Source organism: Nipponia nippon, unplaced genomic scaffold (genome assembly GCF_047370975.1).
Source record: "Nipponia nippon isolate SJK-2023a ecotype South Korea unplaced genomic scaffold, ASM4737097v1 scaffold_4, whole genome shotgun sequence".
NCBI lineage: Eukaryota > Metazoa > Chordata > Aves > Pelecaniformes > Threskiornithidae > Nipponia > Nipponia nippon.
In genome coordinates this window covers 9,239,780-9,258,499 of record NW_028262358.1, presented here as the reverse complement: position 1 = coordinate 9,258,499, position 18,720 = coordinate 9,239,780, and the positions used below count along the sequence as shown (strand labels likewise).

General features: G+C 42.5%; 1 protein-coding gene across 1 annotated transcript; it reads right to left on the bottom strand.

Annotated features, from left to right (window-relative positions):
* Positions 1-814: 814 nt before the first annotated feature.
* On the bottom strand, positions 815-9,237 carry PROKR1 (prokineticin receptor 1). Its single transcript, XM_009476178.2, has 3 exons — positions 9,188-9,237; positions 7,037-7,713; positions 815-3,083 (listed from the first exon to the last, which is right to left on the bottom strand). The coding sequence occupies exons 2-3, from the start codon at positions 7,531-7,533 to the stop codon at positions 2,387-2,389; spliced, it is 1,194 nt and encodes a 397-aa protein (XP_009474453.1). The 5' UTR covers positions 7,534-7,713; positions 9,188-9,237; the 3' UTR covers positions 815-2,386.
* Between the last annotated feature and the right edge of the window lie 9,483 nt (positions 9,238-18,720).

Genomic DNA, 18,720 nt, shown 5'->3' with positions numbered 1-18,720 from the left:
ACAGGGATGCGGTGATGGCTGAGAACACTGGGCAGGTGGGAGCAGAAGAGCTCTCTTGGAGCTCTCAGTGATTTCCAGAATTTTAAAGCAACTTTTCCCCCCAGTTTTTGCTTGGTACTGTATTGCTTAGTGGAGGTTGAGCTTTTTTCTTTTTAATAACTCAGCCTCAGGTGGATTTCCAGGTGTGGAAAATTGTTGGTTGTTTGGCTTTGTTGCACCAAGAAAAGTCTAGGAAAAATAGGTGGAAGGTGTATCAGGACACTCTAATAACAGGTGGTATTGCTAGCTAATCCCCAGTAACTAGTACAGGTTTCAGGAGATAAATATGGGTGAATAGTTTTGGAAGAAACCGTGAGATCTCAGGAGAAATTACAAGATTAAGCCTCTTGATGATGAAATATCGCAACTCTCTGATCCTTTACATTTCTTTGGCAGGCTGGGAAAGAAATGGATTTATTATGAAATTATTTATTATGAAATGGATTTATTTTAGTCAAAAATGTCATTTTGAAGAATGATTTCAGTAATTGTTTAGCCTAACAGAACAAATTATGAGATCCTCTCCAACGTGTATTTTTTAAGAGTGGTTAGTGACGAGAGGATTTGAGCGCTTTAGTGGATTTGAATATCCTTTTGCCATGAAATTTAATTGGTCAGCCTGGTAGTTTTTCTTTAGCAGAAATGGGATAGTTCACATTAGTCACTCAGGTAGGAAAATTATGGCTAAGGGAAAAATATAAAAAAATAATTCACAACACTGATACTGACTCCACGTTTACTGTTTTATTAGCAGGATTTGCTGCTCACTTTAAATTCACGAATAGACAAATGATTTACAAAAGCCATTTACTCCAAAAGTAGGCAGTACCACAGGAAAAACAGGAAGCATTTGTCATCACGATAGAAAAGACTTGATTTCAATACACAAAAGTCCATGATATCTTATGCGTAGTTTAAATGAGTGGGTATTACTGCTACTGTCACCTGCTTTATCACAATTATCAGTTAAGAAACACCCGTCCTGGAGTTGCGCAAAATCAGAATAGTCAAAACAGCACTGGGGGAGGCAATGCAGAATTCATCTTGAGTTGTTGCCTCACGTTTGACCAGGCAATGAGCTGCTCAACTCAATCAGTGACTGGCTTGCTGAAGCCTAGAGTCTGTCTCCATTTCTTGCAGAAGGACAGATCATCTCAAGATCCCTATGCTTTTTTGGCCCTACTTGTACTTTATTTTGAAGGTGTACATAGACTTGATAAGATGTCTAGGCCTGGTTCAGCAGGGTGAGTTTTTTCCCAATATCATGCTATTCTTTTATATGGGTCCCACTGAAAAACAAGTTGAAACAGATGAAATTCTGTCTGAACAGAAGAAAACACACTTTTAGTGTGTTGAGAGCTGTTGGAACACTGGCACAGGTGGTCCAGGGAGGCTGTGGAGTCTCCATCCCTGGAGTCAGTCAAAGCCCAGCTGGACATAATCCTGGGCAACCTGTTCTAGCTGACCCTGCTTGAGCAGAGGGATTAGACAATCTGGAGATGTTGTTCCCACCTCTACAATTTTGTGATTGATTCTGTGTAGAGCTCAGTGACTCAAGGCAGCAGAAGCTGGCCACAGGGTGCCTGAAGGTGAGAGAAGGGAACAGGTCCCTTCAATAGGTAGCTGTGCCATTTCAAAATACATAACAAACAGAGTAACACTCTACATAAAACTACAGAGTGCAATGTTGACAAAATATTCTTAAACAGGGTGTCACAGGAAGAGACTTGAGGTTTTCACTAGACTATGAAGCAGTATTTAGCTTTGTAGAGAATGTGCCTTTCATAAGAGCATGCTGCACATCGGACAATAGAAAGCTGGTGGTCTGTAGACTTCGAGGAGCTTCATCATGATGGGTAAACTGAGAGGATAAAGAGTGACATGAAGAAAAATGGGCTTTTTTGCCATCCTTCCTCTTGTAAGCAGAAGGAAAAGGACACCAAATAGCTTAAAGGTACAAATGATAAGCTCAAAGGGGTTCAGAGATTTCTCTTAAGAAGAAACAAAGAGGCATCATTGCTAGGATCAGCAATCAACTCTTCCATCATTGTAATATCTTTTAATGCATTCATAAGACTTTTTTGTTCACCTTAAATTTTAAACAACTAAAGTGAGTGTCGACATCCCAAATTTACAGGTAGGTGAACTGAAGCACAGCATCAGTCTGAGTTATGGGATTATACAGCAGTCCAGTGAAGAGAGTTCTTGTGGAAATGCATAGTCGGCTGCTTTTCGAGGGCTCTCACCCATGGTGGGTATTCCCACAGACAAGGGAGAAGTTTCTGAGGAGGCATTATTTCCTCTTTACCCCCTCTCCAAAATATGTGAGATTAGAACTGCAGAAAATTTATTTCAGTTTTATGCAGTCTACCTCCTCTGTGACTGGCATTGCACTTGTTCTCAGGTCTAAATCTGTGCTAGATTTGCTTCCGTTATATGTTGATCTCCATCTGAGCAACATGATCTTCTTGAAATACTTCATGGTGTTATTTTTTACAGTTACAAAACACATGGTGTTTATCATGCTGTTACTCATAGCAATGCATTCAACTATGTAAAAAGCAGTAAGATAATGCTTCTCTTTCACAAAGATGGTGGGGAAAAAGTCACGGACGATTGTGAAGCCATAGAAGGGTGCCCAGCAGAGAACATAGGCGGTCAGGATGCACATCAGTACCATCACAGTTTTTCTTCTGCATCGAAGCCTCTTTCTGATTTGTTCCGTCTGAAATCCTGGTACGGTTTTAAACCAAAGCTCCCGAGAGATCCTGGCATAACACAAGGTCATCGTAATCACAGGTGCAACAAATTCAATGCCAAAAATGAAGAGGAAGTATGATTTGTAGTACATCTGCTGGTCAACTGGCCAAATTTGACCACAGAAAATTTTCTCCTGGTTTTTCACTATAAATAACACCGTTTCAGTAGCAAAGTACGCAGATGGGATAGCTACAAGTATGGAGACGATCCAGACCAAGGCAATTAGGAAGGTTGCTGTTTGATAATTCATGCGTGGTTTCAGTGGGTGAACAATGGCCAGATACCTAGAACAGACAAATACATTAAAAATGAACTCTGAAAACGCTATGAGTCAGAACACACTTCAAAATACAAGTGGACAGAATGAGGCAGAAGGAAATTGCTGTCATTCTTAAGGAGAGAGACTGACAAATTTGTCTGTGAGGAGAGTTAAGAAAGTTTTCCCAAGTAGCAGCCTAGAGCCAAGTTCCTAAATCTGGGCAGAAACTCTGGAGTGAGTGGCTGAAGGGTTTGTTGGGACAGTTGGGTACCTGGCAATCTGAAAATCTGAGCGTACGTTAGGGTGTCTGAGGATGGTTTCAAGACCTCAGTCTTAAACTCCCACCTGTTAACAAGATCAGAGTGAAAAAGTTGTAATTTTGTATCACAAGCTTTTCAACACAGTCTGGGAGTTATGGAAAGACTGGAAGAGGAGAAAGAGAGGGAATATTCCTATTACTGACAAATATATTTGCAGGACCTAGCACAATACGCAGGTGATGTTGTATCCAGGACATGCTGTGACACAGCATCTGGAAATTCTTTGGTGGACAGCACATGTTCAAGTGAGAGTTTGAAACATGCAGTAATATACACCTAGTCAGGTGCAGGTAAAAAGACAAACATGAAAATGTTATCCCTAGGCAGAGAACTATTTAAAATATGCTTTTTTTTTTTACCAAGAGGTCAAATATATGTAACAGCGTTTTTATTATTTTCTTGGTTATCCCATGGGGTGCAAAGAGCTGAAGCTGATGCTAATGAATGGTTACAGGTGAGCATGTTTTCAAGCCACCAATGAAGGACTGTGTATCCATTTTCTGCCGATGCAAATTTTTGTTTTGTCTGCTGGAGGTGACTATTGCTCATTAATCTTAAATATGCTGTGTTAAGTAATATGCCAAACCATAAAACTTGAGTTAGGTATTTGCACTCCTTATGACTGTAAAACTGCAAGGTGTACTGCAGTGTTTCACAAAGAAGTGTGGAGAAATGGAAGTACATTACTTGCAAGATCCATCAATTGCCCTCGATTCAGGGGGCTAGGACCAAATGGCATTCACTCTGGGGTTTTTTGTTTGGTTGGAATTCGGGGGGTTGTTTTTTTAAGAAGCTGTAGATGTAAGAAGAGCTTACATTAGAGTACACTATTCCAGAAAGATTAGGATATTTCTGCTAAAAGGAGATTTTTATCAGAGACATTCCAGAGCTCCCAGTACAATTGTATTTAACACAAAAGATTGTTTCAAAAAGTGGAATTTCTCATTCATTCAGAGGCTTGTCTATCTGTATATATTCTATACATAGATAGCATCCATAGGATGTATTCATTCTGAAATAAAATGCAATGCTGCTTTTCAGCAGCCGGATCTTGGAAGCAGATGAATTGTTCATTACTCTTAAATAGTGCAGGCTAGATGTCAAGGGACAGCGGAATTACTCAGCCTCATTGTGGAGCTGATAAATGAATATTTTTTAGATTGGATCCTGTGGAAATAAGGTTGTGGGATAATGTACGTGTATGCATTCTTAAGTATGTATATCCGCTCAGCCAAACATTTGGCTGGATGGGGTAAATCTCTACAAGAGAGTCAGGAGGGAGCTTCTGTGGTGGATTTCCTGATTGTCATTGCTTACCACACTTGGGCTGTTACTGTGGAGTGGTCCAGGAGCACATGAACTGAGTTCAGGTAAAACTGCCCTGGAAGATGTGCTCCAAAAGTGTACCTAAAAAAAAACAAGCGCCCATGGGCGTTCAGTCTGGGGGACCCAGCCAAAGCTAAACCCCCCCAAAATATTTATAGCATGGACATCAGACCCTCAGCATGAACTCTTGCTCTTCAGATCCTCTCCTTTCACATTGCATTATTTTGTAATGTAGATGTGGCCTTAAATATGTGAAATTCCTACGCTTCATGTGAATAGACATCAAGGAAGATGAAAGAGAGCCCTACCTGAAGGAAATCCTGTGGGACAGGCTTACCTTCTCTACATAGGTGAGACCTTTTCAATGATCTAAACATGGGAAGACTTTTGTTAGGAGCCTGTTCTTTTTAGAGACTGAAGTCAACGACCCACATGACATAACCAACATGGAATGGTTGATTGTTAAATGAATGAAGTTTCTCTCTGTTTACCAAGTCAAAAGCTCACAAAAAAAAAGGCAGTGAAGCCAAAACAGTGTGTTCTTACAACAAACTTCAGTGATTAATCATTTCCAGGATTGTTTTTAAAGATGCGTGGGGAGATATGCTAGAAATCTTCTGATTTCTTAGCAAGCATAAGGGCTCAATGACCCATGTTACTTCATCAACCTGGGATGCACTAGCAGAGCTTTCCAAGAAAATTTTTTAGAAGTTGAAAAAGAGAAGTAGTAGAAAACGGTAATGAATACGTGATAGTGTTTAGAAGCTTAACCCTGAGTCCTGAGCTGCAATTCAAAGGTTATTTTGTTAAACACTTGTTAAGGATTTGTTTCATTGGAACTGATTGTCCTTTCCCCCACACCAGGCAAAACACCTCTGAACTTCCCCAGAGTCTTTCCACAGACTTCTGTTGACGTCAGTAACAGCTGAATCAGCCGTGCACAAGCTGTATCTATACAACCATCAGCAGGGTTAACTGCTCCTGAGATGTCTTTTGGATCAGGTACCAAAAACTATGCAACATTAGACTAAAGTATAAAATGGCACACAAGAGAAGTTGGGAAAAAAAGGGAAGGGGGGGTAGGAATCATACAGTGTGTATATGTAGAGGGTATACAGAGATGTATATTGTGTTTGTACACAAAAGATGACTTGTTGTGATGGCCTTTCTGTAAGGAGTTTACTTTGCAGCTCTCCGTCTTTCTGTGAGTCAGTCGTGTCAGACTTATGTCAGCATGAAGCTGATCCTCAGCACCTGGGTCTGTCAGAGTCCGTGGTGCATGAGGCTAAGAGAACAGGAGTCATAAGAAAGAATACAATTAAATTATATTGCTAAAATTCCTGGAGTGAGAGACAGGCATAGAAATACCTCAGGACTGCAGTGTAAAGCAGGTGGTGTAGCAGGTGGATATCATTATGTTCTGCTTACCCATTATGAAGGCTGTAGGAAATCTCTGCTAAACTGGGTTGGTGTAGCATTTTATCGTTTTCTGGACAGTGCCATAAATATGGGTGCCATAAATGACCTGTGGGTCTTTCCTGGCTCGCCACTGTGCCATCCTCAGAGAGGTGTGTAAAGAGGGAGGAGACTATGAGAGGAGAGTATTTTAATGGAGAGTGCTGGTCACACTCACCGAGCATCCATTTCATGATTGTTGCGTTTTTTCAGTATGGCACAATGGAGAATAGGAACTCTATTTTGCAGGCTAGACAGAAGTCTTACCTTTTACTCTCCTCCACACCAAAACAAAAACTGGGGAAAATATCTTAGAGGGAGAAAGAAATATCCTGTAAGGTAATAACCCTGTTGGAAAGTCAGCTGTCAAATTCTGTATCAGTCAACTATTTCTCTTGCTGTAGAGTGTTTACTTCACTGTTTATAGAAAAGGTTAGACTCAGAAAAGCTCTGTAGGCCAGTAGAGAAGGTTCCTTAGAGATGCATGGTTTGGATCACGATTATATAGTGCTGATGAACACCCTCGTCTGGGTGTCTCGGATTTGTCTCTCTCTTTCTCCTCTTTCCCTTATTTTATAAATCCTCTCCTACACTTGAATCAAGCATATTTTTATGAGAAAAAATTCATTTTAATAAATCAACATTCTTTTTACCTGAAAAGTTCAATCAAGAAATTTCCACTGAGTTTTCTCCAGGGTAATGTTATGACCTCATGTGATTAAATTTTAATGAAACAAGATACCCAGGTCTGTGTAGTACCTACCTGGACATCAGCAAATCCTGCAGAACAGCTGAGCGTGTTAAAAACCTAGAAATCTGGACAGCCAACCTCAGAAGCTCTGGCTATCTCCTTGTGCAGTCATAACACCCCACTTACCTGTCAACAGCTATAGCCAGGAGAGCGTTGGTAGAAACATAGAGGGAGACGGTCCGTAGGTAGTTGACTGAGGCACAGAGGACGTGGCCGTGCTCCCAGGACAGCTGCCGCACCACGTAGTAGTCCATCTCGAAGGGGCAGCACACGATGGCCACAATGAAGTCTGAGATGGCCAGGTTGGCAATCAGCAGGTTGGTGAGGTTTCGCAGCTTCTTGTAGCGGGCGAGAGCAGCAATGAAGATGAAGTTGCCGATGCCACAGACCAGCATGATGCCAACCAGAGCCACCCCGATCACAATCTTGGCTGCAAAGAAGGTGCGGGTTTTGGTCATGTCATCTTCACTGTCCAGTGGCAGGTCGTAATCGTTGTAACTGAAATTGAAAGGGAAGGAGAAGTTTCGCAAGGAGGTTAAATCCCCATCGTGGAGATTGTAGATTGCAGCAAAGTTGAGGTTGATGGTAGCATTTGGGTTATGTTCAGCTTGCTCCATGGCCATGTCTGTTTTCTGTTGACATATGTGGCTTGGCTGGCCCTTGGTTTCGTGTTAGAATTACCCAGGGTGGCAGGGCACAACGGTGGCAGGCGAGAGACCTCATCCAAAGTTTTCTTCTGAGCAGTGAGTCACCTTGTCTTTGTCCCCATGAGATTATAGAGCAACAGCCTCATTTATCTCCTTCTGTGGGAACAAAAAGAGGAAAACATTTCCTGAGAGGAAATTACAGCAAAAATACTGTGCTTGAGGGAAAGCAATAGCCACCTTATTGCGCCACAGCAATATTGCTGGCTGCGCACAGCAGGAAGAAATACCCTGTGAAAGGATGCTTCTGCTATCGTAAAATCCCTTGAGTTGCATAATACACTGGTTGTTACACCCAGAAGTTTTATTTGCCAACGATGAAATTTTGTTTTCAGCACACAGTGAAATGACAATATAGGAGTATAAAATACAGTCATCCCCGTGCAAGGTAAAATAACTAAAATGAGATGACACCTCAATTTGCTGAAAAGTATTTGATGTGCCTTTTGGACAAAGTTTTTGCTTTATGCTAGATGTCTCAGTGTGATGTGGTAGGTGAGAATGAAAGGAGAACTGATGTCCTGGCTTCTAAATACATTTCTTAATTAAGTAAGAGTTGCCAAGACCCTAGAAAATAGCAAAGCTAGCACTTTCCTTTTTGGCAGCTATTAATTGAGTAGGGGGACAAGATTTTCAGCCAGCATAATCCATTATTGTCTCTCTCAAACCAGTAGAGCTCTGCCCATTTGCATAGACAAGATTTTGTCCCATGAACCAGCTTGTAGGGCTTTGCTGTGAAGGCAAATCTGCTGTTCACAGGGAGAGTGCTTCCACAAACAGGCTCTTGAAGTGAAAGGGAAAATCTTCCTTAAGCAAGACAAAGTGCCTTGAATTTTTGAAGACGGGGAGAAGCAGGCTCCCCTCTTTGTACTGCCAGTTGTACCAAATGTTAAAAATTGATTTATTTTCCACACTGAGGGAAAAAATCTAATCTACTCCCTAATTTTGCCTCTACTCTGTATCAAACTGCTGAGAGGGCTGTCTTCTTGCTTCTTCCTGTGCCACATCTGGGAATCCTCACACCAGACTGCCAGCTGCCAGGACAGTCCCACCCCATCCCAAGAGAATCAGGGGGCATTACCACTTTTTCTGCATTGACGCAGTAGATCTTCAGGGTGTCAGATGCTATTGAACAATGTCCATCATGGCTACAAAGGAAAATCTGCATAGCGGAGCTGTTGCTCCCTTCTTTCCCTGGAACCACCCTCCGTCCCTGATGTACCAACACTTAATAAATTTCTGAGAGAAACTCTCTTGTACAACTTCTGTCTCCACGTTGCTTTTCAATCTGAGAGCTGCAGAACAACAGAATAATAGAAAGCCAAAGCCTGAAACTAAATAATAGTTTAAACAATTGACTGCTTTACAAGACATCCTCACAGCTGCCTGGAAATGTGAACATTCATTTAAGAGAAGTACTAAATAAACACTTGGATGCAAAATCGGTATGTTGGTCAAAGCAAGGTGCACTATCTCTTTCAGACAGGTTTCCCTGCAACATACCGGGAGAGCACTTTAAAATAAAGACAACCCAACCATCCACAACTGACATAACACCATCAGCTAACCGTACCTGCCGTTGCTCTCGTCTTCTTGGAGGTCTCGGCACCCTGGGGATAGCCTCCAGGTTTCTCCCCTGCAAATGTGCTGCTGTCACTGGAGCAGAGAAAGGATCACTGAAAGCAGCCAGAGGACTTCGCTGAATGATCATTTCTGTCCCGAGCAGGTTTGCCCTGCAGCTCAGGGGAGGATGGCTCCGCTGTCTCTGTGCATGCATCTAAAGCCTTTTCTCAGTGGGAGGCACCTTGAAGCTGTCCATGCATTTCTGATTTTAAAGAGGCAGTGCAATATGGAGACAATAGAGCACAGCCCTTTTTTTTTTTTTTTTTTTTTTTCTGCTTTAGCCCCCTGAATGCATCGAATCAGCAGAGCGGCTTTGTTACCAAGTCTGAGCATGGAAGGTGTAAAACCCTGGTCTTCGCTTGCTCTTTGAGTTATGTCTGTGCTGGGCAGCAGTTACCTACACCTGATGTGACATAGAAGCAAAATCCAAACCGCCCAGTGGAGAGGAGGGGGAGGAAGGAGGGTGAACTACTTTCCCAGGGACCTTTCTCCGTGGATCTCTCCCTGGCTATTGTCTTTAGGACTGCTGCTGTGGCAGCTCCTGCAGAAGGAGGGTCAAACATTGAATAGCTGTAAATCAGAGGACCCCTGACAGCTTTCCTTGCCCTCTCAGGGAATTACTCAGAGCGGAAAAGTGGCAATGAATCCTTAAGGACTTGGTGTCCTTTGCTAATGCTGCCTCCTCGTTGCTCTGAAGCACTTGCACCCCAGGGAGCAGTTCTCTTGCTTCCCAGTTCCTCAGAAGGAAAGGAAATGCACAGCAGATCCCCTGTCCTCTTCTGCACCACCAGTCTTATTCACATTAACTGACATTTTGCAAGATGCGTAGTTGGGACACATTATGTAGTCCCCAGCAGATGAGATTGTACGAGGCTCTAGAAGGTCATGAAGATTGTAGAAGATTTGCAGAAAACCTAAAATATGTGGCCTACAATGCACACTCACAAGAATTGGCTTTCATGAGCTACAGAGCACTTATCTCTGGAAGAAGATAAGGAAATAAATCTGTTAATGTGCAATATGTCTGGGGTAAAAGGGCCACTAATGTGACATTTGTTCCAGAAAACTTGTGGAAGGCCAGAGAGTCCTCGCTGTGTGGAGTCAGCAGACAGCATTAAGAATTTCACAGCAAATACTTTGCTTGGCTTTATTTTTAACAGTCAGTGTAATAGGTGAAAAGCCCTTAAGGGATTTTTAATATGCAACCAAATGAACAATGAGGAAATCAGACACAATCCACTTGTTGAATTCTGTCACAAAAAAATGTAAATATAGTAAGTATAGGGGGAGGCAAAGTGAACTTACAGCATACATCAGAATCACATCTAAAAGATCCCTAAAATGGGTCATATAAACCTTAAATGCCTGTTAAGAAAAACTAGTGCACTAAAGGGAGTTCTTGCAAGCTTTACATTGGGAACATGCATGATCTCTTTAAGACTTTGTTCAGCTGTCTCAAATTAAGTTATCTAGTGAGTTAATCAAGCAACATGATATCCAAATATTTTTATTCCTTTAGGCCAAAACCTCAGCTGCTGCAGAAGTCTATCCCCATTGACTCAAGGCAAGTTCGCATTGGAGCCCTGGTAACTACAGCCCCTCCAGATCTGCTCTTCATGCTTGGTACGTAGCTTCTGTCCAGCAGTTGTTCATCCACCGTGCTCCAAGTAATTGTGCTATATGTGTCGAGCTGTTCCTCAGAAAATACTAGTAATATTGTGAAATGATGTGATTTGCATGTGCTGTGCAAGGCAGTGCTTTGTAGTAGTTGAATAGAAGCTGTTGAATAGACAGTGAAACCACTGGTCCTGAGAGCTGCCCTTGCAGCCAAATGGGCAGAGTGAGAGCTAAAAGCTGGGTCTAGAGCTTCAATAACTGGCCTGGTAACCTGCCGCGCTACAAAAAGGGCTGGGGCAGTAGTGGAAAGACTCTAAAGCCATGGGGTATATGCAGGAGGATTTCCCAGCTGCAGACACTGTGTAAGAATTCCCAAAGGCTGCCTTCAAAAACCATAGTCTCTTGTGACTTCTGGTGTAAGTGTGCTGAAAGAGCAGCTCCCTGGGGTGGCCAGGCTGAGTTGTGGCCCAGGGCAGCCATCTGTCTGTGCACAGCTGGGATTTTCGTTGTCCCAGCATTGCCCAGCCCAGGGGCTTTGCAGTCTACAGGTGTTCTCTTCCTGGGAACGGGGCACTGGGAGGCTTGCACAGACTGAGAGATCCTTCCCCACAGCCCATATATGACATCCATTTTATCACATGATTATACTCTATTACATTGTATTTCCAAGTCCCTATTATTCTGTAGAGAGTGTATGATTCTGGTGTTGGATTTCTGCACAGGACAAGGTTTCTCCTTGACAGTGTTTATTGGTGATTCCCCAATGGTATCACAACATTTTACACAGTGTCGCAGTGCATTTCCTGAGACCAGTGTTACCAGTGATGAATTCAGGCTGAGAAAGAAAAGTTGATTCTGAAAACTATCATGTAAACAATTTATATTCCTGGTTGGTTGTTTTTTTCATTAGTATGCTCACAGTTTGAACAGGGAAGGTATTTGGAGGCTAAATGATGCAAAAAAGATTGCCATGTAAAGTACTTGTTTAGAGACTTTCAAATAATGATTTTCCAAAACTAGCATTTCGCTTGGGAACAGACCTTAGGACTCTGGCCTTTCATTTCAAAACAGCAAACTCACCAGCTACTGTCTAATTTTTCCTAATTGCTAAATAAATTGGACTCTGAGCGAGGAAATTAATCCTAGGGGACTTACATAAGCTTTGCAAAAAGTATAGCTGGAGTTTTACAAAGGTTGCTAATACAAATCAGTTGGTGAAAAGTGACAAAAGCATCAGACATACTGTGATTTTCTGGAAAAACAAACAAAAGGTAGCAGCACACATGGGTTACAACTATGTGTATTTCTGCTCAGCGTTCAGCCAGACATTTGGCTCAGGGGCTTTACTAAATCTAAAGTGTGTAACTGATATTTATGTTCAAGAGGACCCTAGACTTGCTTAAAGAGTTAGGTATATTTTTCTAATATGTGAAAGCATGCCTTGTGGCACTGGAGGAAAGTGGCTTTTGGATGGAGTTTGGCAGAAATGTGCACGCAGAAGTAATCCCACCGTACTCAGCTGTTCCAATGGTGACTTGGGCCACAGAAAAGCCCTGGGAAGGAGAGAGAAGTGTTTGACTGTATTAATGGATTATGTCATCATGTTAACTTTCCTCTTACCACCTTTTTCTGCTTCCTTATTATCACTTCTCAGCTTGGGAAAAGGGGCAAAGCATCTGAAGGAGCAGCAAAGCAGGCTGTCAGCAACCGTAGTGACACCCACAAAGACAGCTGTCAGGCTGTTGGAACAGCAGACACGGTGCTTTCATCCAAAAGGTCTTTTCCTTCCAGAGCTGCACAGGTTTCTGTGGACGGTGGCAGTCAGGCAGGTCTCACAGCCGAATGACACAAAGATTAGCAGAGCTGCACAGAGCTTGCTTAACATGCGAGGTGACCCAGGGGCAATCAGGAACTTTCTTCCAAGTAGAAGCTCCTTTCTTTTTACTTGTCTCTTTTTTTTGAACTTTTTAATTCTCTTCCATTGTGTATTTCCTGTTTTCTTCATCTCTGTTCATCATTTCGTGATCATGTAAGAAAATGGTGTTTATTTTGCTCAGCTCAGCTTAGCATGGCAATCTTCTCTGAGAAGCACACCCCCTGCCCTCAACAGTAGTCTATGAAATATGTAGAAATAGCTATAAGAAGTTTATATTCCTAGCTGGCACTTATCACCCCTTACTGGAGAAGCCCATCTTACCTAAAGCAAAAGTGACAGTATTTGGGGCAGTGCAGGAAGCAGTGACCAGCTTAGGGACTGTGCACAAGTTTTGATGCCACAGTAGTATGACATGAATGACCACAAAAAAACCATTTCAGTCTTTAAACATTCAACGTTTTGTTTAATTATTAAATACCACTTTTTTTTCCCTTTTCTTTTGGATGTGTTTGTTAGGCTTTGTGGGTTTTTTTTTAACTCGGCCTTCCTTAGAGCACATGCCTGTTACCACAAACCCTTCTCTTGAGCAGAAGGCCTCTGAAAGGCAAATGTTCAGTGCTTTTCTCCCCAGATCCTGCCTGGGCACACTCACAGCTCGGTGGATACTAATGTGCCAGCTGTGGGCAGTGGCAGCATGCAGCAATGTATTTCCTCGCTGTGGCAGCAAGGCAGAAGATGGCCGAGACAGCCTCCTTTGCCCCACTCACTTACCAGCTTCATTCTCTGCTAAGACTGTTCCCTGTCACAAAAGTCAGCTTCCCAGTCAGCTCTTCGGGACTGTTTAATTTTAGACTGTCAAGCCCATTTCCAGAGATTCCTGAAGAGCCACATCACTGTAAGTTCTGTCTGTTCTATGCCAGATATATGGAACAGCAAAGATCAGTGCTTGGAAACTTTTTGCCAATTGGAGATAAAGATCAGTTTAGCTGGTTGAAATGTTCCATTTTGATATCAGCCTCTAACAGATGTTACTGCAATTACTTGGAATTTCTAGGAATGCCTTTTCAAACTCAAAAACTGGAGATTTGACCTGGAAATTGGAAATTTTCCTCTGCTTCTGCCTTTGTGCCCATTGTACAAAAGAATACCTCCTAGGCAAGGTTTACAGTTGCAGAAAGCAAACAGTTTTTCTTTATTTCTGAACATTGTTCTAAGAGAATGAAGATGAAATAATATATAGCTCATATAGAACAACATTTTGGAAAGAGATCTCAGGATTATCATCTAATCTATACTGCTGTTCCCGGGCTGCATTACATACACCCAAATAATTTACGACAAATGCTTTCTTGGCCTGTTGGTGAAGAAATTTTGTGATGCAGAGCTCATGTCTTCTGCATGAGACTATTAAATGTTTCTCAGCTGCACCAGATAGAACTTCAATGGTCCTGCTTTAAATTCCTCTTTTTAATATCGCAGAACCAGATCTGAGGTCTACATTTGGCCTCTTCCTCAAGAACTGGTTTATTCATACCCCATATTCAAAAGCCTTTGAATTTAGAAACATCTAAAACGAGCTTAATATGTCCCATATCTCAGTCAGGCTTGTTGCTCCTTTGGATTTTCAGAGGCAGTCTTGCTTGTTTTGGATCTTACTCAAAGATAGACTTAGTGCATCTTCTTTTTCAGTGGGTGCTATGAGCTGCAGAATGCTTTTGGAAATGAAGCAGCTTTTTAATTGAAGTGTCTCAGTAGGAGACATATCCTTCCGAAAACCTGCCAACTTCTTTGGTGGTCTAAGTAGGAGAAGTTGGATGCCGCAATTCTTAAAAAATTTAACCCTCATCCATTACAGCTACAGTCTCAAATTTAAGCTAAATTGTCAGCACTTTCCTTTGCCATTTCTATTCTCTATTGGCAAAGCCCTTTGATTTGTATTATCACCTCTTCAGCATCTTCTTTTTTCTGCTGCTTTTATTCAGTGAACATTACTTTCCGTTAATTTGCCACAGACAGAATCCTGCTCCTTCATGTCTCCCCTTCTGAATATTGTGGTGGTTTTCCTATTGTCATTTGGCATTGGCAGTTTGGCATTTCACCCTGTATTTCCATGGCAGGCAGAATGATTCCAAGAATTTCCCTGTGCAGTTCCCATAATCCCACTTTTACCTGAAAGACACCCTCCTTTTCCTTATGTGTAGCATCTCAGCGTAAACATACAGACGAGAGGATGTCACTACAAAGCACTTTTACATCAAGCAGTGTGAATCGCAGAGGTCTGGCTTGCTTAGGCACATGCAGAGAGGGGTCCTATCTACTCCAGGTCCCCAGCTTCTCCCCATAGCAAGACATGAAGTATTTAAAGCTCATGCCCCGTTCTACTGCCTGAGACATTTTTTGGTGATTCATCAAAAGTTAATAGTTCTTTTTTTCTCACAAGTAATTTGAGATTTAAAGAACTGTTGGAGTTCAATATCAATCTGAGAAAGGGATTAATATACTGTGAAAGCCTTATTGCAGGTATTATATATATTGCTGGTTATTTCTGCACACACTTGAAATGAATTCTAACCCAAAAGAATAATGCCTAATGGTAGTTTCATTTGAAGCTACTCAGAACACGAAACCACAATCTTGGTGTCAGGATGAGTCATGAAAAGCTGCTATCACACCTTATTTCTAACTTTAAAAAAGGTTTTGTAGTTCTGATGTGGTGTCAAAACTGCAGGGCCAGATCAGCCGCCTTCTCATAATCTTTTTGAAGTCTGAGAGTAGCATGGTAGAAGTGACTGCTCTGACAGGAGATGAAAGGTATGTCCGTCCTCCCCAGACTAGGTGGAGATGAAGCAAATCCATCCCAGAAGGTGCATATCCGTGTTTTGGGATGATGGCTGTGCCCCCTCGGGCACCCCTGGGCTCACTGCTGTGTGGCGGCAGGGAGCATGGTGGAGCATGCATGCTGCTGCCTGTCCATAGCTCTGTGGGAATACAGATGATTGGCATTAGAGTCAAAAGGAGACATGCTGGTCTGTCTGAGAGGGACAGCTCAGGGGCACAGATGTCAGAGCCAAGGGCTCAGCATCTCGCTTCCTGGTGCAATGCATAGATGGAGTTAAATACTGTGGGGCAGGAGCGACAAAACCCCCACGCTGAGAAAGGAGCCTCTTTGCTATTTGGTGCTGGCAGAGGCAAACCTGCCCTTCTCTCTGCTGGTGGTCACAGTGATCCTGACAGGAAGACCATTGCCCATGGAGCAGTTAGTGATCCACAAACCAGTTAACCCGTGTAAGTGTAGACTGTGCTGTGCTACCCTGTGCCCCATATATAATGTGGCTTTCGTGACTGTGTTGCGCTGTGTATATCTCCTGCTACAAGATAATCTTAGTTGGCTGATCGTAACGAAGGAGCCTGCGGGCAGCTTCCCCTTAGTACTGGCAATTATACCACCTGTGTGTCCTTCTCTTTAACTAAAAGTGCAGTGACAAGTTCTCATGTAAACATCTTTTTTATTTGATAGTAGGAAGGATGAACAGAATTGTTTTCTTTTCAGAAAGTCCTGTTCGAGCTCAAAAGACCAAACCTTTCTACGGATGGCATCAGCATGGTGTGCTGCACCATGGTTGGAGACCCATTCAATACCGCGCAGCGCAGGGGTCCCACCGTCTGAAGGGAGGTAAGATTATCTATACTATCCTCTTCGTAGTGTTAGCTCTAATGGATGGCATTTTAGGTGATATTCACAAAGTTTGAGTGCCTTGCTCACTGGGATCACAACAAATTCGCACCTCCTGGTTCAAAACAGTGGTGGTCTGCTTTTCATGGAGTGTTTAGAAACGATGTGGACGAATTAGAGGCAATAGGAGAATGTGGCATGGCTACAGCTGTGTGGGAAGGGGCAGCCCTCAGTTCCAGAATTAGAAGTCCTTGAGGAATAAAATGTAAGCTAAGTCCCAACCTTTACTGAGGCTGCTATTGCTTATATTTGGTAGAGACCAAAATTCGCAGGGAATGGTATTGCCCTTTCGAAATCAAACCCCATTAATTGTAAGCATCTTAAAAGGCCCACTGTACAGGGGCTATGACACAGTCACAACGCCACAAAACTAACTCTGGAAGAATGGGCTGTTCAGCCAAAACAGGCATCTGTCGGCTTCATGGATTAATCAGCTAGAATGCAATCTCTAGAAGATTTTTAGGAAGAAGTTTAGGTGTTCAGAGGTCATTTGAGCCTGTTGACTACTGATACCAAAGTAGATTGGTAGGAGCTCACTGTGAAAAATACCATCCTGTGGCATATAATGCACAAAGGCCAGCATGGTGGATCTAATGCTGTCTGTGAATCAGAGCATAATTTAGCTGCTGTGAGATAGCCTTTGGAGGAGTTTCTGTCCATGTGATCGCAGAGAGAGGCGGGGGAGATAAGCCCTTCCCGACTACCATGTTAGCTCCTGGGCTGGGGGCTGTAGCAGGATGGCTTGCTGATGGACAGCCTGCTCTTTCCCACAGTATTCTTCTGAGCAGATTTTTATTTAAATGAGCTTGAAATTTTAAGCCCAAACTTTTCCCAGAAGAAATATTTAATATAAGCCCAGCTGGCCTTTTCAAATGAAATTGTTTATTAACTGATTTGTTGTCATTAGCCACCAGGAAGCACACCTGTAAAGACATTTTTAACTATATAAAAAATTCACAGTTTCCCAGTACTCTAATTTATGTAATTTTGCTGCAGGGAGTTCATTTTGAAGAGAAAAGGATGACAGATTGGGTATTTGAGTACCATTGAGAAGGTTTTTTCAAGGCTCATTTTGCTTTCAGACTTACTAACCCTCTCTCAAATCATTGTCAGATTCTTTTCTATCCAGTACCTGAAACATTACCTTACCACTGGAGGTTTCTACCGTACTATTTCCTACCTTCTGCTGCGTTTAGAGCTAGCCGCATATTCCAGGTCTGTAGCTCCCTTTTGAACCTGACACAGCCTTTAGCCAAAGATAAATACAAAGAAAGAAAGACGATAAAAAGTTGTCCCCTCCCTACTACACAGGGACATTAAGCAATGTACTTTCTGCCAGGGCAGATGGATTTTCCTGAGCTTTCTGCATTGGTTTCCTGGGCAGAGGAACATTTTTTGCTTGTGTTTTTATTCTGTTTGGCCGATTGAGTTGAGGTCATTTGCTAAAGCCCACAGAAAACTAGACCATGTATAAATTTATTTCAGCCCAGTTAGTGAGAAAGGCACAGGCATGATGGTGTGAAACATTGTGTGAAAGAGACCTTTGGGAGGCAAGGAGCCTACGTCTGTCCCCTGCTAAGGAAGAGCAATTGCAAAGTACACTTTGAAAGTCAAAGGACCAGTGCTCCCGAGAATACTTCAACTGCCTGTTGACTTCAGGGTATGCATTTTTTTTACAGTGAGACTTGGCATCCTCCGGCCCTGTTTAGTGTAGATCTGACGAAAGAGATTAAGTCAGGAACTCTAACATCAGTCAGACGGAGGTGTGCCAGTCTGCTCCTATGAATGGAAGCTCTTCCTCAGCCGCATTTGTACCAGCCATAGGAAAGTCTGTAGATATGGCTGACAAGTCAGTGGGAGATACACGAGAAAATATTGAGAACCTTCAGCTATACCAGTAACAGGTCCTAAAGCCAGTGCCGCTTCTCATACATTGGTGCTATTCAGAACAAAACCACCCTAAGATAATTTTGATCATTTTAAGGGTTGTTGCAGCAGCGCTTTAGAGCTCCTTCCTCTATTTGCATTGCTGTGCATTGCTCCAGCACTGTTTTTTTTCCTGAAACATTTCTAATGTCAAGAGAAATACCAGACTGCTGCTGAGCTCTGGTACACAGGTCCTCTTGCCTGAGGCAGCCCTTCTGCTGTTTTTTTAAAGAAAGTCTCCTGATGCTGGTGGGGTGGTCTAAGGCTTGAGCCTTGATGCCGACAGGCAAGAGTCTTAAACAAATTCTGCAATTAAAATGGCAGGCAACAC

Coding starts and splice junctions, on each gene's coding strand:
- PROKR1 (XM_009476178.2), bottom strand. CDS start 7,533: ATGGCCATGGAGCAAGCTGAACATAACCCAAATGCTACCATCAACCTC. Junction 3,084..7,036: donor CTGGCTATAGCTGTTGACAG/GTAAGTGGGGTG, acceptor TGTCTGTTCTAG/GTATCTGGCCATTGTTCACC.